This window comes from Manacus candei, unplaced genomic scaffold (genome assembly GCF_025592945.1).
Source record: "Manacus candei isolate 608988 ecotype Guabito, Panama unplaced genomic scaffold, ASM2559294v1 h1tg000048l, whole genome shotgun sequence".
Lineage (NCBI taxonomy): Eukaryota > Metazoa > Chordata > Aves > Passeriformes > Pipridae > Manacus > Manacus candei.
This window is the reverse complement of record NW_026138096.1, coordinates 9116492-9142357: the sequence shown is the minus strand read 5'-3', so window position 1 is coordinate 9142357 and position 25866 is coordinate 9116492. Positions and strand designations below refer to the sequence as shown.

Here is a 25866-nt window from a genome sequence, read left to right as displayed (position 1 = left end):
CCAGAGAAGTGGCTTCCCAAAAATGACACCAGTGCAACCGAGGACATTCCTCCCAAAACATACATCAGAAATGCAGAGCACATTTTGGCCTTACCTTCCAAGTGTCAGAATGCCATTGTCTCTTCTCAAAACACTAGACAATATTTTGTACTCTATGCCCTTTGATACAATTTGAGGAACTCCAGCTGACAATACTCTGACTCATCAATATTATGCAGATGGAAAAATGCCAACAAAATCAAAGCACCGGGATAGAAAAGAGCTGGCAAAGAGTTGTTTATTGAGGCAGAAACAAACATAAACACACTGAGGAACTTTCAAGACGGTAGTCATAATTCTCAGTAGAATATGCTGCTCATATGTCAGGAGAAGGGTCAGTTTAGCATTTTATCCTGTAGACCCAGAAAACACCTGCTTACATCCTCAGGCTTTGCTAACAGACTGTCCCTTTCTCCCAAGATGGATCTGGACAATCACAATCTACAAAGCACCTCAAGACTAGACTGTTGTGCTTTTCCTCAACTAATTCAGTCATTGCGCCATCTAGAAACACATCCAAAGGAACAGAAAATCTTATTGGCATTTCTGAAAATCTTGTGATTAGTAGGCAAAGATACCACCAACGGGCTCTAAATCAGAAAATTCTATATATATGCATTTAGGACACATTATTGCCAGGCAAAACAGTACCAATCATCCACAAACCTGGAAACAAATAATGCAGAACAGAGGTAAAGATGTAGTCAAATACAGAACAAAACAGCTTAAAATCAAATGCAGGTATCCAAAACTTAGAATGACATTAAAAACTGCTCAAAATATCTGTCACACGTATCTATGCATCTACTAATTTTGCTGTGCAATGCTAATTAGAAACTTGAAACTATTCCTTCAATTTGTGCACTCTACTCCTGACTTCTTGTCCTCTCTAGGTTTATACTGCTTCCCCCAGCCACAGCAGGAACAGGCAATCCTTCCTGTACAAGCTTTAAGCACTTCCACGGGTTAAGTTCTCCCTTAATTAGATGGGCAGAGATGTTTAATTAAAAGTAAATTGGCCTAGTTTTAATTAAGTTTTATTCAAAGTAAGTATTAATAAGGTTCAGAAACCTTGATACCCAGCCAGGATGCAACTGTGTTTATTTTGATATGGTCACGTCAGGACCGGAAAAGTTAAATTTTCAATTGCTCCAAGAGGGATGAACACGCCTTGTTTTTGACATCTTCACCAGTGTAACAAGGTAGGGCTGAAAGTAATACAGTGTATCTTAAATAGATTAAGGGATTTTATCTGCTTAACTTTTATGTTGCAATGACTCTACCACAATCTTTACTTTCTTCAAGCTGACTTCCCAGGAGGTACAAATCTGCAAAATCCATTTCCTCTCCCACAGTTATTGAGTAGAATGGGAAATGGCAATTGTTTCTCCAGAGAATCTTTCCCAGATACTTTGACCTTAAAAGTAAACAGGATCTTCTCTGTCATTTCTGTGCCAGCATTTGAGGAAACACATCAACCTGTGCACAATAATGTGAGTGCAACAGATCTCTTTGCCTGTTTCTCACAGTCTGAACTCCATTGGTCATCTCTCAACTCACACTGAAGGACAGCATGGACTTCGGGTTTTGTATCTATTTGTACCAGAGGACCTGAGGAATGATATAATAACTGCATTAGATCTAATTCACATCACTTGTATGGAAAAGTCAGAATGACTGTCACTCCCTGATATCACTCCCTCACTGCAGAGATGAAGGATGAAAGAGGAGATGTTAAAAAAAAAGAAAAAAAAAAACAAACCAAACAAAACAAAAACAAACTATGCTTATAAATACTTAGAATAATATATTCTTTAAATATCAACTTCTATCTCTACTTGTCTGTCACAGTGCAGCATAAATACAGCACCAAAAAAGACAGACATACATTTTCCAGTTTAAGAGGAGATATAAGCAAATGTCATGCCCTTCTCTTTCTGGAGATGTATCAGGAAGGAAAGCAGAGAAATTATGAAAGACCTACATAAAAGGGCATGCAAAAGCTTTCAAACAATCATTATTTCCTTGTAAGACACAGGGAAGATATTCCAGTTCTCACAGTCATCACCAGATCACAACATTCCCACTGGTTAACTTGCCTCTACAAAACCCAAGCACAGTCATCTGAGACAGGTAGAGAAATACCTGACCAACACAGTGTAAATTGGAATGATTTCCACAGAACCACCACCTAATCTTTACTGTTCTAAAGGGAAACTGTCATGTAGCTGATGCTCTAAGATTTACCAAGATAACAAATGACATAATTTACTAGACAGAGCATACACTCAGTTTCTCAAAGCTAAAAGAACCCTTCTCCACACACACACTCCCAACTGAGAAATATAAACAGAAGCTGTTTGGATACAAAAACTTCTATTTATTCCATTATTTATGTGCTAAGACATATTCCAGGCACTGTGTAGACAGAAAATACCATTGTATAAACAAATTTTACAAACTTAGCCATATTGGCTTGTTCTCCAGATGAAGAAAAATATTCCTGTCAAATTGAAAACTGTTGGAGAAATTCGTTTTTAAGATTATAGAGGGTTTCTAAGAATAATATCATGTTCTTTGAACAGCATAATAAAAGTATATTTTCCAAAGTGTTTGGGGCTGTTTCAACTATATTTAAAAAAAAAAAAAAACAAAAAACAAACAAAAACCAAAAAACAAACAAACAAACAAACAAAAAAAAACCACCAAAAAAACCCCAGCAAATGGCCATTTTCAGTAACAAAACACTGACTCTGATGTCTACAAAGATAAAGATAAGGGTAGATAACTGAAGCAGGGTAACACATGAAGGAAACTGTGGAAACCTAAGGTACAATTCATACTTCGAACTATGATTTCCTAAATTTTTTTATCAAATTCATTATTTAACTGCTCTTCTCTGGCAATTAATTAAATTGATCAGTCCTTGGCAAGACATAAATTATAGACCTTATTGTGGCCTGTGATTAATAACCTGTACAGCTGATTCTTTTTAAACTGCCTTACACTTTTTCAGCATTAAACTGTCCCATCTACTCTGCTCTGCACCTGAAACCAGTGCAAATGGAGCAAGAATCATCTCTCAAATACCTGAGAACACTTCAGACTCCACATGGCACTGGGGAATTTCCGTGACCACGCACAAAAGGAACGAGATAAAAAGCGTAAACTTTAAACCTGAAAACCCTTATTCATTTCAGCAGACCCAGTGAAATTATTCAGCTATTGGAGGGTGAGCACAAATGCTGTCTGCAGTGAAATTCTCAATCTTGCATGTCTTGGGTTTGCAATCTACAAATTTAATTGAGAAGGCCAGAGGTTCTCCAATATTAATATTAATACAAATAGTCTCACTGGGGAAATGGAGGGTTGGTTGCTGTCTTTTTTTCCAGCATCCTAAGATGCTGCTAAAACTACACTTGTGACTGAATCCCAACAGAGCAGTTGAACAACTCTACAAAGGCCCATCTTTTGTTCAACATTTTAAACCAGACATTGATAATCTGTCAATACTCAATATAAATGTATTAACCAGCCAGCTGATATTCCTATACAACTACTCTAAAAAACTCCTAAATTAGTCACAACCATCTGAAAATACCTCACCAGCACTAATTCTGGTATTTGTTTCTGGAAACACTTTATTATCAAATCAATAGTACTTGAATTTTTTTAATGCTTTAGGACTTCTGATGTAAATATTATGTGAGTATCCACCCTGTGTGCTGCTGTAAGAGAACACTGCTTGTCTCAAAATTTCATCAGTAGATACTGAAGTACTTTAAAAAGATATTACCATTACACCTGTTTCATAGATGGAAAACAAAAACAGAAAGGTGAATTGACTTGCCCTAATCCAACAGCAAAGCAAGAAAAACACTTCCAACTCCACTATTCCTATCCATCAGGTTTGTACAGCATCTCTTAAATAGTACATCCCAATAAAGTAGGACAATAAAACAATTTCAAAATACATCGAACAAGGAAATGAATTGTCACTTGCTCTAAATACGGGAGCTTTATGCTTCAATCTAAAATAGCAATCTTTATATAAATAAAAATTTTCATCCAAAATAATAATCCATTATTAATGCAATAGCAATGTACCGTTCCATACAAAAGTCAACTCCAACAATAGTAAAAAAGCAAAACATTGTCCACTAACAGCAGCAATTGAATTCCTTTTCCTCCTCTTCCGTCTTATTAGTGCAGAATACAACTAGTGAGCTTTTAATACTTTTCAAGAAATGACAACTTAAAACCAAAAATCAATAAAATGTGTTGATCATTTCTGTTGTGAAAACAATTTGTAACAACTGTGAATTACATTGCTGTTGGGTCTATTATTTATCATTTCACCTTAAGTCCAAAAGTGTACATTCCATTCACAGGTTTAACCCGCACTGTTGCACAGTAATAGTGGATTCAGCCTCTGGAACAGGTATCTGATAATACCCTCTTAGAGCACTTGGCAAAGGAAAGTGTGGGATTATGATCCATAGAAAGCTCAAAGTGTTTCCTAGCAAATGCACGAACACCTTAAAACTCGCAACATCACGTGTCTCGACCGTGCTGAACTATTAGTTCCCTTGCAGACTTCTCAGAAAACAAGTGTTTTCCAACCACTCTGTAGGGCAGGGAGGAAGAGAAACTCAACACTTTAAAATATTTTACTAAGGACGTTTCTAATGCATTGCCAAAACCACAAAACATTTTAACAACTACTACTAGAAAGCTGAACATACCTCTTGTCCCCCAAATGTCTCTTCGCTATCATAGTGAAAGTACTTTTCACTATTACAGGGAAATGATCCCTCTGTGCTGAAAATTAAACCTGACCTTTCTCCTTTCTGTTTCCTAAGCATTCAAATAGCCTAATTACTAACTAGTATCTCTGGTGGCTCTCTCAAAACACAGTTTTTGTGCAAACATGACAATTCTTCTCATATCCCTCTGAGCTGATCAGCATAATCTGAAGTTCTTCCCTGAAAAGCTCAGGGTAACACTGAACCCTCTCAACTCAAGGAAAATCAGAAATGTGGTCCAAGTCTCTCTGGCTGCAATCCAAACTCCCCCAATATTTACCACCTAGAACACTAAGCTCTGATTTTATTTCCTACTTCATATGACCACCATTTTTGACGTTAAAAAAAAAAAATCCTAAATACATATCATACACATGCTTAGAAACAGGAATGCGATGCAATCCAAATAAATCAATATTGCTTCATTCTGCAAGAACCTAAAATTCATTCATTCAGAATAGCAGAATTTACCTGATTTTAAGTTGTTACTTGGAAATGTAAAAATCTCTTCTGGGTTCTGCTTTTGTTTTGTTAGAGTAGGAGGATTATTTTAATATGGAGAGGATTGATTTTGTTCCTGTATGCATGAGCTGCTGTTGATATTCCCAACCAGAAAGACTCCTTTCTAGAATTATCATCAATATATATTACAAGAGAGTGTTTACTTCCACTCCGCCTCTGTTCTAAAAGCCTCCTCAGTGTTAATTCCCAGAGCAAGGCTACAGGTCTCCTGCTCAAAATTTCTCTTTAGATTTTCTAATCCTTTTCTCCTTAATCTCCATTATACGAGAGGAAATCCACATATGCATGGTCTGCGAGGAGCTAAGTAACTTTACCTCTCACCATAGTTACCACATCTGATTTAACCACTGGCTGCGGACATTGAATCATTGTCCTTTAAGATTCCAGGTTTTATTTGTGCGTGCCTCGATGCATTCATCAAGCATAAAATCCTAAAACCAGACTGATTTTAGTGTCATTAGTAGACAATCACGTTTCAGCTTATGCGACCATAAGATAACACACCATCCACCTCTGCTGTTTCTGCACTGTATGTGTTGTTTTCCAGGATCTCAGAAGGTAAAATGTTTAAATGTGTTACTACGACTGTTACTGAAAAGGTTTTCTGTCTAATTCAATTCCTTGAATGATTCTGAAACAATTATACATTCAGATCTTTATTAGTGTGCCCAACTATTCTATTAGACTTTTTTGTTTCTCATGGTAACCAATTTTATTTGACTTAGCAGAAGCTGTTCAAATATTTAAAGGCACTCCGAGATGGCAGGAGTTTATGTAGGAGCATACATGCTGTGTCACAGATATTCCTTTCCTTGCTCTTTTTTTTTTTTTTTTTCCCCTTTCAGAAACAGTAGCAAAGAAATGAGATCTCAACCTGCCACACTGCACCGGGAAGGTGCTCACTTCATCTGTTTATGTAAATATTCAAGTTACAATGGGCGCATTTCGAAATTACAGGCTCGGTAGGTAAAACAGATGCTTCTTACGTTCCTTCATATGCCCTGAATCCCTCCTGCCAGAATCGCCAGGCGCAACGCAAGAACTAAAGTATAAACATCTGCAACACCTCTCTGTTTTGTTAACATTCTTTCACATGTTTTCTGGCTAACTCCAAAAAGGCTCGACGGTGTTAAAAAAAGAAAAAAAAAAAAAGGAAATAAATAAAAACCAAAACGCACCAAACAGTGAAATTGGAAACATCTGCGAGATAGCGACGGAAAACGGAATGAAACATGAATAAACAAAAACATGGCGAAAGTGGCCTGGGGTTGTTACACTGTCAGATCATTTTTCCAAGCCCAACATCAAGGCTTTTGTTACAACCAAAGCGGTCATTTGCATGGAGAACCAACAGGGCTTCTTCTTCTTCAGCGTTTCCCCGGCCGTAACACACACACACACACACACCCACACACACCACACCACACACACCCCACACACACCACTCGCTCCTCTCCGCGCACACCGAGGCGAAAACCTCCCCCCCGGCACACAAACAACGCGGCCAAAGGCGCTCCCAGCCCCGCCAGCGAACCCCGCAACGCCCCGCACACCCCGCGCTGCGCCGCGGAGGCGTCATTGAGGCACAAAACCCAGGGACGAACCTTTGGAGCGCTGCCCCAGCCGGAGTTGTTCTCCCTCTCTCCCTCTGCTCTGCTGTTGCTGACAAGATCAGGCTGAGATTAACAAGTCCATGCTACTCTGCCAGCCCCGCTCCTCCGGCGGCTGCTCACGCCGGGGGCTCGCGATGGCACCAAACTTTGGGAAAGTTAAAAATGGAATGAATTAGAGCGACGTGCAGCACAATGGCAGGGAAGCAGGAAAACACTGCCTGGGCAATTATTGCAGCAGCACGCAGGGCACTGCTCTGTAGTCAAGGCTGTGTCAGCAGTTTCTTTCTAAACCCCCCCATTTTCAGGGGGATGTAACTCAGAAAGGGAAAAAAAAAAAATAAAAAAAATTGCTCGCGGTCAAAAAATTGCTCTCAGGTAAACGCCCCATTCCCTTTGCATTTTAAATCATCCATTTAGACTATTCAGAAAGTTACAGGAGTCTGTGCACTTTATCAGGAAGTCCCACATGCCTTTTTTTATGTAAATACAAATCTTTTTTTTAAATGAGATTTTACAAGGTTTCGATCTACACTGTGAATCTCCCCCTCTTTTTTATAAAAGCAATTTAAAAAAATACCTTGACATCTGAAACCCAGCTTGCACAAATATAGGATAATTTCTGAATAACTTCTACGCACACATTGTCTAAAAGGTACCAGATTGGTCTCCGAGATATGAAATTGCTCCCACAGCTGACCCAGCACAGCCTGTACCGAGGTCTTAACCCTGATGCATTATGGTAACTTTGTAACCCCAACTGCTGAGTGCCTCCGAATTTTCCCCGGATAAGGAAAGTGTCCTTATAATCATCCTAAAATAAGGAAACTAAGCGTTTGATCTGCATTTACTACATTACAACGATGCTCTAAACTGGCACGTCAGGGCAATCTCTCCTGCTGTTGTTAATCGCAGGGTTTTGTTCGTGGGGGCTTTTCCTTTTGTTTGTTTGTTGGGTTTTTTTACACTCTTGGCAATTTCCTCTCAGATACAGAAATAAAAGCACCAACTTCTCCAGCCTTTTTACACAAGCAAGATACACTAATACACTTGTCAGTTATAAGTTTAAAGTTACAATAAAAAATGGGAAAAAAAAGAAGAAAAAAAAACAACCAAAAAACACAAAGCAACAAACCACAAACTGTATAGTCACGCTACTACTTGCTTTTAAAGTAAAAATACACCTTTATTGAAAAGACTGTGCTGCAGCCTAAGCCTGCTGGGCAACAAAACCAAAGCATAAGTTTTGCCCCTTTTGACTGATATAGAACATCCTCTAAAAGCCCTAACACTTACTGAATGTATAATATTCATATAAGCTATGGGAGTTGGAACTGGATGATCTTTGAAGTCCCTTCCAACCCAAACCATTCCATGATTCCATGTATCTGAAGGTATGCACTATTAGTACAGGTCATCTCACATTTCTGCCTTGCAAGGACAGCTGCCTGGCATGTTTTGGAGACAAGCTGCTTTGATATCAACACCTTGCTCTGTCAAGTACACTGTGCACAGTAGTTGTTAAAAAAATACCAAAAATTCTCCCACTATTCAGAAGAAAAAACTAGCACAGATTAAAGGTGAGGGCCTAAGTATTTCACAAACATCCAAACTCACCAGAAGAATATAGTGGAGGCTCCAACTTCTCCATTCTAAGATGGATAGTACAACCACCATCCATCTGAGAGGTCCTCTGAACAGTGGGACAACCTGTGCTCCCACCTGATCCAGCACAGGACTTCACATCAGGGGCTTATGCCAATCTTGTCTCTGAAAACAAGGAATGATGGTGACACATACCCAATTCTACCACCTGGCACCAGGGTTGTAATGGCCACAAACACAAAAGAGAAGCAAAGTGTAGTAAAATCTCAATCCACAGAGTTTTATTCAGCACATGGAAGCAGAGCCCATAAGTTTCTGCTCTGCTCCACTAAATAACAGGCAGAGTGTTTATGGTTTTGGAAGATACATAATTTGCATGTAGTGTTTAAAGGTAGATAGATGTTCTTCTCCAACCATCAATCTGGAGCAAAGCAGAAGGTCATTGGAAACAAATGAATAAAGTCCTCCTAAAGGTTTGGAATTTTCTGTGCACACAGCTTAAGTTTAACTAATTGCTAATTCACATCAACAAGACACTAAATGAGGACAAAAATCAACAGATTATGACTGAACTGGACAATGCCAAGAAATACAAAATGGAAGCTCATTTTAAATCTTCCTTTTATACCACCGGGGACAAGGAAAACTAAAAAAAGATACAGTATAAAAACCTTCTTAGTAGATCAAAATTTGTATTTCCTGTTTAAGAATAAAGCAGTAGGATTTATAAGAACACTGAAAGCAAAGGTGTTTTGGTAATTAAGTTAAATTTAATAGAATTAAGACTCGGCTTTATAACTTTGTATGGTAGGTTAAGTAGAAGACGTATTAACCTAATATTAAAGAATGAAGTACAACCTCTGTATATTAATAACCATACTCAGTAATAACAATAACCATTAATATTTTGTTAAATTTAGCAGGAAACTACAGATTTTAATAACTTCAAAAGATCATTAGCTTAGTCCTTATCTCCACATTTATCATGCCAAGATTTACACTATAAATCAAGAGTTGCAGCCTAAAGTTGAAAACATGCCAGAAATATACATAGGTTGTATCAATATTTGCACATGGAGCCTTGAATATAAATTAGTTGACACTCAACACTTCAAGCTTCCTCTCTGAAGTTGCAATATTTAAAGGTTAAAGATTAGACATGCTCCCTCTTGTGTTAAACTAAGAATACACGAATACATGCTGTTTTCTCTGACATGATGGTTGCTTGGCCATCTGTTCCATTAAGCAACCCCTTTAACTTTGGCTACTGATGTCTCACAAACCTTCACCAATAACCCTCCAGTTTAAAGACAGATACAGTCTGAGCACATAACCTGCATCCACAGACTATCTGTGTTACACTAAACTAGCGACTGTGTTATTAGAAAGGACCATTAAGAGATTACATATAAACAAAATCTGTTGCAAATAAGTGTTTTGGACAAATACATACACAACTTCATAAATTAAATGGCAAGTCCCACTCCTTCAGTCCCTATAAATGTCACAGGCCTAAAGAGTTAAAGTATGCAAAGTTCAGCAACATCAATCATGTAGAATACTGAACAGCAAATTTCTTTCTAAATATTAGCTTACAGGATATTTAAGACAGACAGGAACAACAGGAATATTTTACAATGCCACATAATTATGTTTGTAAATACAGCAACAGTGGATCTAAGTTTTCAATCCTCCACCTGACAAGCTCAGGGTGAAGCATTCCCTGCACAGAACCTTAATGGAGTCAAAATCCTCCTTACACAAATCCCCTTGCAGAATGTGGCCCCAGGATCGTGTCTAGACACGAATGTTAATTCCAGGTGTAACCAACACAAATGTTTTTACTAATACACTTCTTAAACAAAGGCTTTGCACCTGGTGTGGGCTTGGCAAATTATGTTCAGGCATATATTTGCTGATTATGGTCAGTACCAGGCTGAATGCTGGGGCAGCTATGAGTAAACATAAGTAAATAGTTGGCAGTCCAGAGCTGACTAGATTTTAACACTTGGCTACATGACTTCACATATCTCCTTTCATTCACCACCAGCCCTTTGTGGTGGGCAGATGCTCTCAGTGCAACAGGGTCCATGTATATCAGAATTAATGTCACCAAAGGTTTTTAAGAATCAAACTTGTTCAATCTGGCTTGCTCATTTCAAACCGTGAAAGTTACACGTGTTTTACTCTTCCTTGGAGTATTTGTGCTAAATTTTTCTAACATTCTCCTGCTAGACCAGAAAAAACAAAACAGCGATGTTTAGAAAGGACAGGAAAAAAAAAAAACAAACAAACCACCAAACATGATTATTGTTAATGGATACAGGTTTTGGGTTGCCTTTAAAGCCTTAGATTAGAGCAGCACACCGCTTGAAGTGTATCTGCAAGGCAAGCACCTGCAGCACAGAACTAAACTTCTGCCGCGGACTTCAGCAACAGAATAAAGTTTATATCACTGCATGTACAGTGTGCTTCCCCTTTGCTAATTATGCTGCAAACCTGACGTGCTCCAAGGTCTGACCAGGTGCTTTTTTTCCACACTGAGGAGCCCAGAGAAGCTTCGCGTGGGTCCTGCGAGGGAGGAACCTCAACGCGCTGCCCTCCATGTGTTACCTAAAAAGCAGCTTTTACACCAACTGCCAGAGAGGAGCGATGCTCCAAAAGTGTCTGTATTCCCTCAGACGCACGAGTAGGAACAACCCACAGGATCAGGATCCCTTTTTATTTCAATGGAAACACTCACGCGCGCCCGGCAGAGGAATCACCGCCCGCTCAACAACCCGGCGCTTTTCACTGCACGGAGGTCACGCAAAACCTCGGGGATGCCCGCAGCTCCCGGGGGGAATCCAGCCGGGAATCCCGCCGTTCTCAACAGCGGCGAGGGGAGCCCCGAACCCCGCACCTGTGGAGGCACCGCGGGGCTCACGGAGCGACCACGAGCCCCGCGCAGCCGCCAGCCCTCCCCGCACGCCGTCCCGCGCGGGGCTGCGGCGGGACCCGCCCCGCGCCTCCGCTCACCGGGGGGAAACTCCGCGCCGGCCCCCGGGGGGAAGTGGGAGCTGGGGGAAAAGAGGGGGGCGCTCAGCGCTGCTGCCGCCGCTGCTTAAAAACCTCTTCCCGCCGCCGCCGCCGCGCCGGGTCCCACTCGCTCCCTCCGCCCCGCGGAACTCGCGGGGGGCGGCCCCGCCCCGCCATGGACACACCACCACGCGCCGCCCGTCGCCCCGCCCCCGCCCGCCGCCCATTCGCTGAGCCGCCTGCCCGTCAGCGCGAGGTGTGATGCCGTTGGTTGGAGGAGCTGCCCGTCAAGGCGCGCCCCGCCCCCTGGCCCCGCCCTGCCCCACCTCGCACGCCCCGGGGGGCGCTCGAACGGCCGCTTTAAGTCGCCGTCAAAATTTACTTTTAGGCCCCGCCCGCTGAGCCCCGATTGGGCGGTGGGGAATCGCCTCTGCGTCGCCACTGGCTGGAGAGAGTGCCCATAAACCTCCGAAGTCCCGCCCACCCCGATGCCGTCATCGCGCTCGATTTGTCCGCGCGCCCACGCGGCCCCGCCCCATTCCTGGCGCCGGCTTGCCCAATCAGGCGCGGCTTCTCAAGCTCTGAGGAGAAACGTGTAGAAAGGGCGGCGCTCATTGGCCGGCGCCCCATCGCTCTTTCCCCGCCCTCTTGGAGCGTACCAAGGCGGAGTGGGAGAAGGGGGGGAGAAGGGGGCGGTGTTGGTTCGTCCCGATTCCATGAGGGCCGGGGCGGGGCGCGCGCCGTCTCCCGGCATGCCGCGCGCGCCGTAGGTAGCTGCCGCCGGGACGCGCTGGGAAGGAGGGCGGGAGGGAAAAGGGAGGGAGAGAAAAAGAGCGTGGGGGGGGAGGGGGGGAAGGCGGCCGGTGCCCGATCCAAGATGGCGGTGCAGGAATCGGCCGCCCAGCTCTCAATGACCCTGAAGGTGCAGGAGTACCCCACTCTCAAGGTGGGTGCCGGGCCGCCCCCGGCGCGGGGTGGGGGGGAGCGCGATGCCGCCCTCAGCGTCCCGCCGGAGCAGCGCTGAGGGGGAGCCCCTTTCCTCTCTTCTGCTTTCTGCTCGCCCTCGGGAACCCCGGGATGGAGCTGGGGAGGGATTCCCAGCGCTCAGTTCCCGTCTTGTCCCCCTTTTCCCTCCGCTTTGACGCCCCGGCTGGTGCCGCTCCGGCTGCTGCTCTTCCCATCCCCCTCCGCTGAGGGAGAGGGACGTGCCTGGAATATGCGGCTCTCCCCGGTGTCTCCGTGCCCTGAGGGGACGGGGGAGGCCCCCGGGCCACGCTGAGGACACAAAAAGAGCTGGCGGGCAGCTGGGAGAGGGAGAAGTGAGGTGCTGGTGGTGGCGGGGCGGTGTGAGGGGGGAGCGGGCTCGGGGCGAGCCGGGCTGGGGGAGAGGGTTTGGGGCGTGTGAGAGGAACATATTCCTTCAGGAACACCGGGGGCTGCCCGGAGTGCTCATCCCAGATGATTATCTGGATCTACGTGGCGTTGTTAGGAGACGTGCTGAAGGGGAGGCAGTGGAGGTGGTAGTAGAATATGGTTCCCTGGTCCCCTGAAGGTGGAGATGAGCTTGAAAATATAAAAAGGGACAAACGTGCTGGAAAAAAGGCTGGAGGCCTGTGGAGACGAATAAGCAAAATGCAGTTTGGTAAAAGCACGGGAGTGCTCGCTGGGGTGCTGGGTCTGTCTGCAGGGTGGAGGTTTCCCAGGGCTGCATAGATGGTCCTGGGCTTTAACCAGGTGTTGTAAAGCAGGTGAAGGACTCGGCGGTGACCTTAACGCTGAGTGCCTCGGGAGCTGTTGAACTGCGAGGATGATGCTCGTAGGAATCCACAGAAACCTTTGTCTGAAGTCTTGTATTGTGTATAAAGCAGGTCTGCCACATAACAGCAGTGACTGTGGAAGGGAGCTGGGAGAAGGCTCTCTGGTGCAAAATGCTTATTTGAACATCTCTAGCGTCAGTGTATCAACATTTTGTCGCCTATAGAAGATGTTTATGCAAAGTCAACCTTGTTGTGCTGAGGTCACGCTGCGCCTTCGCACACCGAGCATTGTGTGCTCTTTGCAGTGTTGGTCTTGCAGGCTTTCAAACCACGTTCTTCTGCATGTCCTCCTCCGCTCTCCCAGCTCCCTTCTACTCGGGTCCGAGAAGCAGAAGGACAAAGTGTTGATTCCTGTTTTATATATGAAGGCTCCTTTCTGTCATCCAGAAGTCCTTTAAGGCTGACAGCGTCAGGCTTATATTTTAAAATAGCTGTAAAGAGTTCTCTAGCACTTTCCACAGCCAGAAAAAATGTGAAGGCATTTAATGTTAAGAAGATCGTTTTAAGACTGCATTTTAGATGTGTCCCAGTTGTTATCTCAGCTTTGCTTGCTACATTCCTGAAAAATTACTGGCAGTGAGGATCAGTGAGTTTTTGTTTTGCTGCTTATGACTTAAGAGCAATTGTCAAGGTGCCAGCTATTTAAAAGGTAGAGAATATTTTGGACTAATTCTTTTATTTCCACAAGCATTCTTTTTCCCAAAAAAATCTCAACAAAAATATACATAAGAGATTGGAATGTTGTTTGTAAAGTTACGAAGCTAAATAGTAAGAGGGTGAGACACCCTTCCACTGAAACTCTTAATTTCCCATTAAAGGTGGTGTTTATTGATTCTTCCCAGCATCCATTCAACTTCTGGGTTGTTTCTGTAATCTTCAACAATATTTTTCATTGTTTAAAATACCTGTCAGAACAGTGTCTGCTCAAATCTTTTGAATGTGTCCTCTGAAATGTTCTTAGCTGTGAGTCATATATCAAAACATTTTAGTGGTGGAGGTGAAAAAGCAGCAGGGAGAAATGAGCAGGAAGGCTAAAGTCTACTGAAGTAAGCTGATATCAAATCCCATTTTGTTCTTTAGGAGTCAGGTGCCCACAAGTTTCTGTGGGACTGAGGCTCTGGGATTTTTTTATTTCTACTTTATTCAAATGCTGTGTAAAATGAATGTGTATCACTTTTAATTTTGTTCACCCACATAGTAGCTCAGATATTTCTCTTGGAACTCTGGACACTGGTGATTTTCCCTTATGTGAGTAAAATATAAAAGACTGCAGATTTGTATTTATATCCTTCCTGTTTCCTCCCTCTAGCTTCCTCATGCCAACATCACTAGATAATAGTTGTGTAATAGTTCTGCATTTACAGTATGTTCCACGGAGTGCTTTTCATGTGAAAGAGTGCCTCAGCCTGCAGAGGGAAATCCCTGTTCCATAGCTAAATTGTGGCTGCTGCTGGAGTGGAAATGCTTCAGCCAGTCTTCAGCACATCAGCTGAGGGGAAGTAAACAGAGTTCTTCAGCTGAGTCTTGGGAGGCTGTTTTAGTGTACAAAATAATACTTGAATATCCCCCCTCCCCACTCCAGGCCCTTCTCAAGGACAAGAAGGTTGTCAGCTCTTCTTCTACCAAAGTGCTGTGGAATCCTTTTTTTTTATTTTAAAAAAAGCCTACTGATAGAGAATTCTGGTCTCAGATGAGAGGATGTAACATGAAAGCTGACAAGGAATGAATGTGAACATTGTTATCGTAGTTCTTTGCTGAAACACTAATAAACAAGTGATGACAGGAAGCTGGATAGTTCATCCATATCTTTAGAAGTGTAAGTAATTATTAAACTGAACTGGCAAGCTCTATGGAGTAAGACCCCAAGAGTGGAAGATGGGAGACCCAAAAGCAGCAATGATCACTTGTGAAAATGTTCTTATCTGGGCTGTTTGTGGCAAACAGTTTAGGGTCAGCTGGACTGCAACTGCTTTAAGAAACAGCTGATCAACAGGAGAGCTGTAGAAACACAGGATACTTGAGCACCTTCTCAGAGCCACTCTGGCTTGTTTTGTTGGCAGGGGAAATACTGACAGCAGATTTAATAAGGTACTGATTTGTCATGGAAATAAAATATTTACCTGACTGTTAGAGGGGAACATATAGGAGAACTGGATTATCTGGAGTGTGCATTGTTCCTATCCGAAGTCCACAGAATAGCTGAGGTTAGAATGGACCTCTGGAGACAGTCTAGTCCAGAGGCCTGCCCTCAAAACAGGGTCAGCTGGAGCAGGTTGCTCAAAACCGTGTCCAGACTGTTCTCAATTACCTCCCAAGATGGAGATTCCACCCTATAGGCAAATTTATTCCAGTGTTTGACTGCTGTTGTGGTACTAAAAAAACCAGTAATCTTTTAGTTTACAAGAAATTTTCTGTGTTTCAATTTATGCCCTTTGCCTGTTGTCCTTTTACTGGGCACTGCTGAGAGTAGTCTGGCTCTTTACTCCCTCCATCAGGTAATTCATACACTTTGATAAGGCTAGCCCTGAGTCTTCTCCAGTTAAACAATCCTAGATCTCTCAACCCCTCTTCATATATCAGATGCTCCAATCTGTTAGTGACCTCTGTGGCCTTCTCTTTCCTCATTCCAGTATGTCCAAGTTTCTCTTGTACAGGAGGCCCAGAACTGGACACAGCACTTTGAGTGGGTCTAACTCCTCTTTAGAGTAGAGGGGAAGGGTCACCTTCCTTGACCCCCTGGCAGTGTTTCCTGACACAGCCCAGGGTGCTGTCGGTGGCCTTTGCTGTAAGGACGTGTTGCTGTTGTGGGCAACTTGTCCACCAGGACCCCAGGTGCTGTTCTGCAAAGCTGCTTTCCAGGCTGTGGGACTTGAGAATGTCCTGGTGCCAGTGGGTGTTCCTTCCCAAGTGCAGGACTTGGTATTTCCCTTTGTTGAATTTTATGAGGTTCTCGATTGCCTGTTTCTCCAGCCTGTTGAGGTCCTTATGAATGGCATCACAGCCACCTGGCATATTAACAACTCCTCCCTCCCAGTTTTGTATCATCTGCAGACTGGAAGTGCACTCTGACCCATCATCCAGGTCACTAATGCAGGTGTCAAACAGTTCAGGTCAACTTCTTTACCCACAGAAGCAGAAAAGGTGCAAGATTAAATTTTTGTGTAATTGGTTGCTCTATTTTTTCCAGTATTTATAAGCTTCACTATAAGTTGGTTTTGAACATAACTTGGATATTATGAGTCAGAGTACTTTTGTCAAAACTTTGAGCATGTAGCAGGAAAAGTTCAGTGAAAGTGGTTCAAGCAGAACTTGAGAAGGACAGAAGTAACAGCTTGTAACATCTAGTTCACTGTAAGTACATCAGTGTAAAAAATGTATATGTAATGATGTTAGAACCATAGAATGCTTGGGGTTGGAAGGAACCCTAAATAAGTAATTCTAACTGCCCTGCCATGGGCAGGGACACCTTCCACTAGACCAGGTTCCTCAGTGCACCATTCAACCTGGCCTTGAACACTGCCAGGGATAGGGCATCCACAGCTGCTCTGGGCAACCTGTCCCAGTGTTTTACCACCCTCACAATAAAAAACTTCCTCACACCTAGTCTAAACCTGCCCTCTGTCAGTTTGAAGCCATTCCCCATCATCCTGTTGCTATGTCACTCTTGTCAAAAGTCTCTCTCCACTCCCTTGTAGCCTCTTTTCTAGATTGTTACCTGATTTGTGAAGTGCTTCTCAAGCAGAACATTGCAGAATAAGCTGGGTATTGGTAAGTCAGCTCTGCACTAACTCATAGTGAACACTTACACTAAATCCATATTCAGACCAGGTGCTGTGACTCACCCAGTGTGCTGAATGTCCACACTGAATAATGCACTTCCTGTTTTGACACATCGTGTGTGTGTCAGCAAACAAGTGTGACATCTTTTGTACCGCTCTTGTTCTTCTGCACTGGGCTCTGTTCTGAGAAACACCATGTTTTGAGAAAAATGTGATAACTGTGGGACTTGAGAAGAAGTTTGACGTTGTAAAGCAGCTGAAGTAGGAGTTGGCTCCCGTTGGTCTCTTTTCCACCCCTGCCCACTCAAAATATATTTTAAAATTATTAAGGTGAGAAGAAGACACAATAAAAGGCAGTAAGTAACAGTGTGGCCGTGAGCTAGAGCTGTTGCTTGGTTATCAGTACTCCATTGTGCCTGTAGGAAAATACTTTAGCAAAGATATTCTCAAACATCTCACAGAAGATCTCCTGTTAGTAGCTTCAAAGTGAACACTTAGCTGATGTTGCAATTCCCAGTTGCAGCATACTTGAGTTGTGTTTTCACAGGGCAGTGGCCTCTGATCTTGTGAGTGTGGTTTGTGTATGTTTTCCGGTGTAGGAATAACGTGTCTGTACAGTAGCTGGCATGTCGGGGTCTTTAAGTGTTGATATAAAGCAAGAATATTGGTGAAATGTTTGTTTCTTTGCATAGTGGATGTTTTTCAAGACTTGGGAAACAGGAGTAAAGATAAACTTCAGATGTTTGCTAGATATTGTGATAGGAGGTAAAATGCTTCCCTGCTTGGAGTGATAGAAGTGGAGCTCTTGCTGGATGTTGTGGTTATCCAGCGTCAATTTTTATCTCCCTAAACATCTTCCCATTGTCCTTCAGTTCAGTAGTTCCTATGTTAATCAGCATAGGAGTGTGCCTTTTGGGCCCACAGATTTAGGGAAGTACTCTTTTGGTAGATGGGTATTTGCTATAAGGGCAAAGATCCATCAGCCCTTGTAAAGTCAAAAAACTGCTCTTTGTACACTTGGCCTGCCACAGCTCACAGCCTGGAGATACACTTTATGGGAAGTGTCTGCTATCCCAGAATGTGAAATATGCTATATTACTTGCATTACTTAGAATACATTATTGCTTTTTTAAATAAGGCAAGTTTTTGTAAAGATACCTTCATTTCGATAGCCAGTAATTTAACTGCTTCACAACCTACTCTTGATTCACCTCAGCATTTTTTTTTGAGTGCTCTTGGATTAACATGACTTGTAAACTAGTGAAAACTAAAGTAAGATGGATAATATATTGAGTAGAACTTTGGTCATTCATATATTCTGATGCAGGTCTCCTAATTTGAATCAGTAATCCTTAATTATTTGTCTTGAGAAATGCTGTCACTTCAGCCGGACTAGATTATTTTGGGAGCAATCTGATTGGACATGGGATCTCTAGCCTAGAGGCTCCAGCAGTACCATGGTGTCTGGACTGTGCAAACACACAGAAGGACGATGACCTCTCATTTAAAGAGGTGGTACTGGGATTAAAATGAACAAATATTTGGAGAAGAAAGGAGAATCAAAACAGACGGAGGGACTTTCTCAGGACACAAACGTGCTGTGTGACCTTAGCTGAGCAACTCAGCTGCTGCTTTGGACAGGAAGCAATGCTTAGGTTCATGTTAGTACTCCAATATTTCTACTAAAAGAAGAAAAGAGAAGAAATGTGTTTTGAGGGCATGAGACCAGGATGGCAGCTACAAACAGGTGCATTGGAAAGGACTGGCCTCTGATGTCCCGCGGCTGGCTCTAGACAGGGCTCTAAAATGGCTTCAACCTGCTTACATAAGGATGCAAGACAGTCTTCTGTGACTGTAAAATGGCTTAATTTTCGTGTAGGAAGCCTTGTTCAAAAGTTCATAATGTATTCAGAAATAAGTTACTTGCAGTTTGTGTAAAAGGATAATATTTGGAAGGATTATGATTGCTTCTGTTGACTAAGTATGTGTGTAGCAGATGGATAGTCAAGATTTTTTGCTGCTAATTCTCTCCTGTATTGAAGTAGCAGCTTTGAATAATATAATGATACTTTCTTTCTAGACACAGCTGCTCTAGAATACACAGTACTGTCTCCCTAGTTGTAAAACTGACTTGTTTTTAACTAAGGCAAACTGCTAAGCTTTACACTTCAAAAACACTGAAACTGTTTTTAAAAAGAGTTATTTTTTTAAAAATCCAAATTACTTGCAACTGCATTTAGGCTTATGAAATTATTTTGTGTTGATCTATATCTCTTCAAGAGTTTATATTAATGCTTTCACCTAATTAAACCTAAATCTAGACATTATTATAAGCCACTCATTACTGAAATATACTGCTTCTCCTTTTTGTAACTTTCTTTTCCTTTTTGGATTTTGCCTAGAACAAAGAAAATCGTATTATTTCAAGGAATTGATAAGAGCTACTCATCAGAAGAATTCACTCTGTGAATAAGTGGTGATATCATTTACATTTTGGATGAGTTCAGTGCCAAATAATGATGCTGACTCTGTTCTGAAATAATCCAAGACTTGTAGAGGAAAAAATGAAGTATATAAAAATACAGAATTTCAGTAATTCTGCATGGAAATACTTAATGGTTGCTGGTTTGAGGGGAAAATGTTCAGTAGTTCATTGTATCCTACCTCATTTTTCAAATGGTGTCACGTCTAATAGATGTCCTCTACTTCTGTTTTGTTGAAGGTGAGCATGGTGATCTACTCTAGTCCCAAGGAAACAGCTTAATCCTCAAAGGTGTTTCTTGCAGGGTTTACTTTTCCTCTTGACACTGTTTGTTTATTAAAACTCTTCAGGAGATACTTATTTTCTCCATGTTGCCATACTTCCTCTTTCCCAAAGTAGAACTTAGTTGTCTTTGCTTCTAGTTTTTTGAAAGGCAACTTCCTCCCTGCACTTCTCTTTCTGCTCCCTACCTGTCTGTGGCTTTCATGGAAGGGCATGATACATGGCATTTGAAAAAGCTTATTTATACCTCAGAAAGTCTTCAACTGAATTGTCTTGGAGACCTGTAGATTCATACAAATCTCTGGTGCTTTTCAGGTGTTATAAGCTAACACAATTGAGGAGAGGAAGCACATCATTTTTCTGACCCTTGAAAGGAGAGCATAGTTCTGTAATGGTTCCCCCCCACCTAATCTGGTAGGACTCTTTTATTTTATATTTCTTGAAACTTTTTTTTTCTTCCCACTAGTTATGTGACTTCATGTACTTGATAACATTTTTCCGATTGCTCCTGCCCATGACTGAGTTAATTTGAGAATATACACAATGTAGGTATTTGTGTCTTTTAAAAATCACATTTTATGTGGGAAAGAGTTGCTTTCAGCCAGGAGACTGTAACACTGAGGAAGGATGATTCACACAGACATCTGTAAAGTCAGGATATACAGTTAAAAGTTCCCTGCATATGAGTTGGTGCTGCTGTAAAGCTAGACCCAATTAACTTCTTTCTTTCAAATACAGAAGGAAAGTGGATGTTCTTTTTCAGAACTGCAAACCTGTGTAAAAGATGCTTGTTTCTGTTGTCTACACTGTTTTCTGTGAAATCAGTTTTTAGAAAATAAACCTTTGAAAATTCCTGTTGACAGGCCTCTGGGAAATGGTCTTACTTTCACTGCCAAATAATTCTTCCTTCAATAGTGATGACTTTTTTGAAGTCTCACTTTTACTCTGTAATTTCCAACAATCAAGTGATACTATAAAAACTGATTTTTACTTTTTTCTGCTGCATCTGAACTAGTTTCCAATGTGTGGTCACTGTGGGGTAGAAACTCTTTTTGATTAATGTTGTGGTCTGAAAGAGATTGACTGGGTTGTAGTTTCCATTTTTATTTGGAGTTTTTTAGGTTCGAATCTGCATAAGTAAAGAAGGAAATTAGCCTATTGTAGGATGTGACCTAAAGGTCTAGTGTAAGGCTACAGCCTTGGGGGAGGTTAAAGGCTTACATTTTTTTGCAAAACTTTAATCATGAAAGAAAGGTGTAGTTCAGTCTTTCAATCTTGCTCTGTACCGGTTGGAAAAACTTGTGGGCAGCATCAAGCTGATATTTGAAGTTTCACCCAGTGGCCATTACACTTTGGCCTAACATCCTGCACCTCTAAAGGAGTAGAAATGCAGGATGTAACACTTTTTTATAAAAAGCTTATTTGGCTTGAGAAATAAGCCTGTGTCCAGTCCTCCCCCTAATTTTCTGGAAACTCTCTGATAAATGCTGGAGTAGTCTGAGGATTTTGTTGGATAGCTGTGAAAGGAATACAAAGTATAAGACTGTTTCAGTGCTTCTTTCTTAAGTAAAATTCTAGTGAGATTCTTAATATATGTAATTGATTTTTCCCTTCCAGCCAGTGGCTTATTGATGCAGAAATACTGTCCTTACTAATCAAGTATAGAATAATGTACATCAGTTAAATGTGACTTTTGAAAAGGGCATGCCATGTAAAAATACTGGAGTCTTTTTAAAATATTAAGGGAGGTGGTGAGGTGGATTTGGTTGATAGTTCATTCGCATTACTGAGTGTTTTTTGGAGATAAGCCTTACCAGGAACTCTTGCAAGGAAGAACACGGAAGTCCTTATGTGGGAAGTACCTTGTGTGGTACTGGGCAAGATAAAAAACAACCATCAAGATTTGGTAGCCAACCTGTGTAACGGTGGAAGGTTGGTGTTAGGGTTCTGCTGGCATCTCGACTGGTCTGGCTGGTGTTCAACTGATTGAGCAGCCTGGAAGAGAGAGAGAGTGTGCTGAGATGGAACAGTTTCCTTGATGATACTGAGATAATCAAGGTATTACAGATTTAGCCCAAGTGTGAAGCATTCGGGAAGAATGAGAGACTAAATGGATGTTAAAATAGATCAAATTCAATATATGCTAGTGTGGTGTGATATAGTGTTTAGGTGTGGTGGAAAGAAAAGTAATCCCAGTCATATATATATATATATATATATATAAAATAACTGAGTCAGAAATGATTGTCATTGCTCAGTGGGATCTTGAGGTTGTAGTGAATGTTTCCTGTGAGTGGTTGGGTTAATGTAGACAAACATAGGACAGAAGTGTTGGGAAAGGGAAGAATGGAGAACCTCATTAAATAGCAATGAAAGTCCATGGCTGCTGCTTCTCTCAAGAAGTATGAGTTACTCTTATTTTCTTCCTTCCCTCATCCTGAAATAGGATGTACTAGAACTGGAAAATGTCAACAGGAGGGCAAGAATGATTAGAGATATGGAATATCTGTCTTCAAAGAATAGTTTAGAAAGAACCTTTTCAATCTCAAGATACATGAGAAGTATGTGGGAGAAAGTGTGTTCCCATTTTTGCTTCCAAAACCAGAACAAAAGAGTTTCAAATGAGGCTGGTTGTTGACAAGTCAAAACCAAAGAGTATTTCTTCACACACTGTGAGGCTGTGAAACATCTCACCACAGGATGTTGCAGTGCTAAAAGTTGGGCCAACAGCAACCAGCAGAGTTCATGGGTGAGAAACACTCTGTGGTGTTTCTACTATTAAACTCCCATCTCTGGCTCAAGAAAAGATGATGACAGAGGAGGACTTTTGGTCTTAGGCAATATGGCCATTCAGTTCTTCATATGGAAATGCATTTGGGGTTTAAATTAGCAATGGGGATCTATAATTCAGTCCCTTTAGAGATGAAGTAATAAGATTAAGGTAAGAAAGCACCCCTGCAGACACTGTAATTCAGGCTTCTGCTTGAAACTGGGCTAACCTCAAAGCTAATCTGAGTTGCTCAGGGCCCTGCCTAGTTCTGAAGGTTTTGAAGGGTGGAGATTCCATCCTTGCCAGCTGCTGTTCCAGTGCTTACCAATTCTCCTGGTTGAAATATTTTTTTCTTTGTGTCCAACTGGAATTTTCTTCAGTGCAAGCTGTCAACTGCCTTCTTTTCTTTTGCTCTGTAACTCAGAGAAGTCTGGCTGGCTCTTACCTATGACCTTCACCTTTAGGTAGTAGGAACCTTCTATCAGCTCCCAACTCCCTATAGCCTTCCCTTCTGGGAGTAAAACAAGCCTGCCTCTTTCAGCTTCTCTTGGGTTTTTTATCCTCCAAGGAGCTCACTGTTGTGGTGGCAGCCTTCTGGACTCCTTCCAGTTTGTCAGCATCTCTTCTTTAATAGGAGGGGGAAATGACCTGAAAACCAGACTCAGTATTCCAGATGAGTCTGCAGGAGTGCTGAGCATAAACAATCACTCCTCTCAGCCCACTGCCTTTAGTCTTGCCAATGCAGCCTGGGATGTGGTGAACTTTCATTGCCGCAAGAGTCTGTAGCTGGTTCATGTCCAACCTGCTGTCCATCAGAACCTCTGCACCTTTTCCTACAGAGGTGATCCTCACCCGTTACTCCACAATGTGTGCTAAAGGTGGGTTTGTGCCAGGTGCAGGGCCCTGGTTTTTCCTTTGATTGCATTTCATGGAATTCTTGGTGTGTTTCTCCAGCTTGTGGTTCCTTCTGAATGGCAGATCTGCCCCCCAGCATTGCCAAGCACTGCACTCACTCTGTGAGCTTTCTGACTGTGTGTTCCATAGCGCCGATGGGTGAAGGTGACACGTGTGTTGGAGCTGATAACATTCCTTGGGAATCAAGCAGTACTTGTAATTGGCCACCAGGAAGCTTTTGAACCCCCAACCATTATTGTTTGAGCTTGGCCCTCCAGTCAGTCCCTAACCTGTCTTGCATTCCAGCCATTGAGTCCACATTTCCCCAGTTTGGCTACAAGGGTATTGTGGTGTGAAAAACCTCACTAATATTGTTATTAAGGGCTGCCAGTGCACTCCTGCCATTCAGAGATAGTCCATCACTGAAAGCAGTGTTGTCCAGCTTGAGTTGGTTATGGCAAATCTGGGCTGGTTATTCCTAGTCACCTTTATAAGCTTGGAAATGGTTTCCATATGAATTTTTGTTTTAATGTAACTTTCCCAAGAACTGAGATGAGGCAGACCAGCCTGTAGTTTCCATGATCTTCCGGGTTCTCTTTTTGGAGTAGAGGTAGGAAGCTTGCCCTTTTCAGTCCCTGACAACTTCCGTTGTTCACCATGACATTCCAGCAATGGTAGCAGCTTTGCAGTGTCATCTGTGAGCTCCCTCCTTCCCTTTTGCTCCCATGTACCTGTGTATCTTCAGCTTGCTTTGGACCTCCTGTGTGAATAGTACCTCTCTCCCCAGACTCAGTTGCTCATAGATGATCAGGAAGGAGAAGACCTTACCAGTAAAGACAAGGCATGTAGAACTAAGACTTTCTGTTCTCCTTTGTTGCTGGGTCACAAACTCAGTTCTGTAGATGCTTTTCTTCATCTTTCTTATGCTTCTCCTGTTTCTATAGAGCCCTTGTAGTTCCACTTACTTATTTGAACTCTAGATGAATAAAGTGTTGGCTCTGATGGTAATGAGTGCTGGATTTCTAGCTGTGACTCCTTTTCCTCCCTGGTGGCTGGAGGACCACACCACCTCTGCAAAGAAGACCTTGCCACAGTTCATGTTTGTTCTGTTCTGTTGCACTCTCCCCCAAGCAGAGAGCCCTTGGGCAGTGTATGTATCCAATTTGTTTGGAAACCACAGGTGCTTAATGAGGGAGTGACTGTGTCAGTTGGAGAAGCTGTGAATGTGCAACAAGGCAAAAACTTCGCTACGTTCTCGAAATGCCTTTAAGCTGCCTAATGGAATTCAAGGTGCTAAAAGGAGCCTGAGTCCAGTCTGAATGTCTGACTTACACCAACATAAATGCCATTGAGGTAGCAAAGCCTTTTAAGCTTTGATCGCTATAATTAATGAACTTCTATGAGGGGAAAAGGATTTGCATTCTCCTGTCCCCTTCGATAGTTTTAAAGGCTATAGATGGTATGTTCTTGTTGCAAGTTTTGTAAAGCCAGTGTTCTGTGAACCTGTAGAGATAAGCAAGAGCTGAGGTGAGAGTGTGATCAGCTGCTATTTCTGTTTATTTGATTAATGGATGGAGTACTAAGTGTGTGCACATAGATACATTTAGAAAACCTTGAAAAGAAAAGTGAAGAATCTCATTAAAATGTTGATGATGAGTGTGAAAACAATATGCATTGTAGGATGCTGTGTAACGGATTGGCTGGTTTAGAACCACAGAATGGTTTGGTTTGAAGGGACCTTAAAGATAATATAGTTCCAACCTCCCTGCCATGTCTATTAGACCAGATTGCTCAAAGCCCCATCCAGCCTGGTCTTGAACACTTCCAGGGATGCAGCATCCACAACTTCGCTGGGCAACGTGTTCCAGTGCTTCACCACCCTCACAGTAAAGAATTTCTTCCTAGTATCTAATCTAAACCTGCCCTCTGTCAGTTTAAAGCCATTCTCCCTTGTCCTGTCACTCCATGCCCTTGTCAAAAGCTCCAGTCCAGCTCTCCTGTAGCCCCTTTAGACACTGGAAGGTGCTAGAAGGTCTCCATGGAGCCTTCTCTGCACCAGGCTGAATAGCCCCAGCTCTCTCAGCCTGTTTTTATTGGAGAGGTGCTCCAGCCCTCTGATCACCTTTGTGGTCTCCTCTGGACTTGCTCCATGTCCATGTCTTTCTCACGTTTGGGGCTCCAGAGCTGGATGCAGCACTGCTGGTGGGGCTTCATGAGGGCAGAAGCCTCCCTTGACCTCCCTT

General features: G+C 42.4%; 2 protein-coding genes across 10 annotated transcripts in view; one reads left to right on the top strand and one right to left on the bottom strand.

Annotated features, from left to right (window-relative positions):
* CTBP1 (C-terminal binding protein 1) overlaps nucleotides 1–11743 on the bottom strand; it is a 237817-nt gene extending 226074 nt beyond the window's left edge. The window contains exon 1 of one of the 4 annotated variants that reach the window (XM_051798600.1): nucleotides 11600–11743. The gene's annotated coding sequence lies outside the window, so the exon portion shown is untranslated. Of the gene's footprint in view, nucleotides 1–6970; nucleotides 6989–11324; nucleotides 11449–11599 lie in introns of those variants that run through there. The other 3 variants (XM_051798597.1, XM_051798598.1, XM_051798599.1) reach the window with 3 other exon arrangements.
* Nucleotides 11744–12287: 544 nt separating this feature from the next.
* MAEA (macrophage erythroblast attacher, E3 ubiquitin ligase) overlaps nucleotides 12288–25866 on the top strand; it is a 49258-nt gene continuing 35679 nt past the window's right edge. Inside the window, exons 1-2 of one of the 6 annotated variants that reach the window (XM_051798619.1) lie at nucleotides 12413–12545; nucleotides 20275–20373. Coding sequence is in view for 2 of the 6 variants with exons in the window: in XM_051798617.1 (XP_051654577.1) it covers nucleotides 12477–12545 (69 nt within the window). In the remaining 4 variants the exon portion in view is untranslated. Of the gene's footprint in view, nucleotides 12370–12411; nucleotides 12546–20274; nucleotides 20374–21904; nucleotides 22018–25866 lie in introns of those variants that run through there. The other 5 variants (XM_051798620.1, XM_051798621.1, XM_051798617.1 and 2 more) reach the window with 5 other exon arrangements.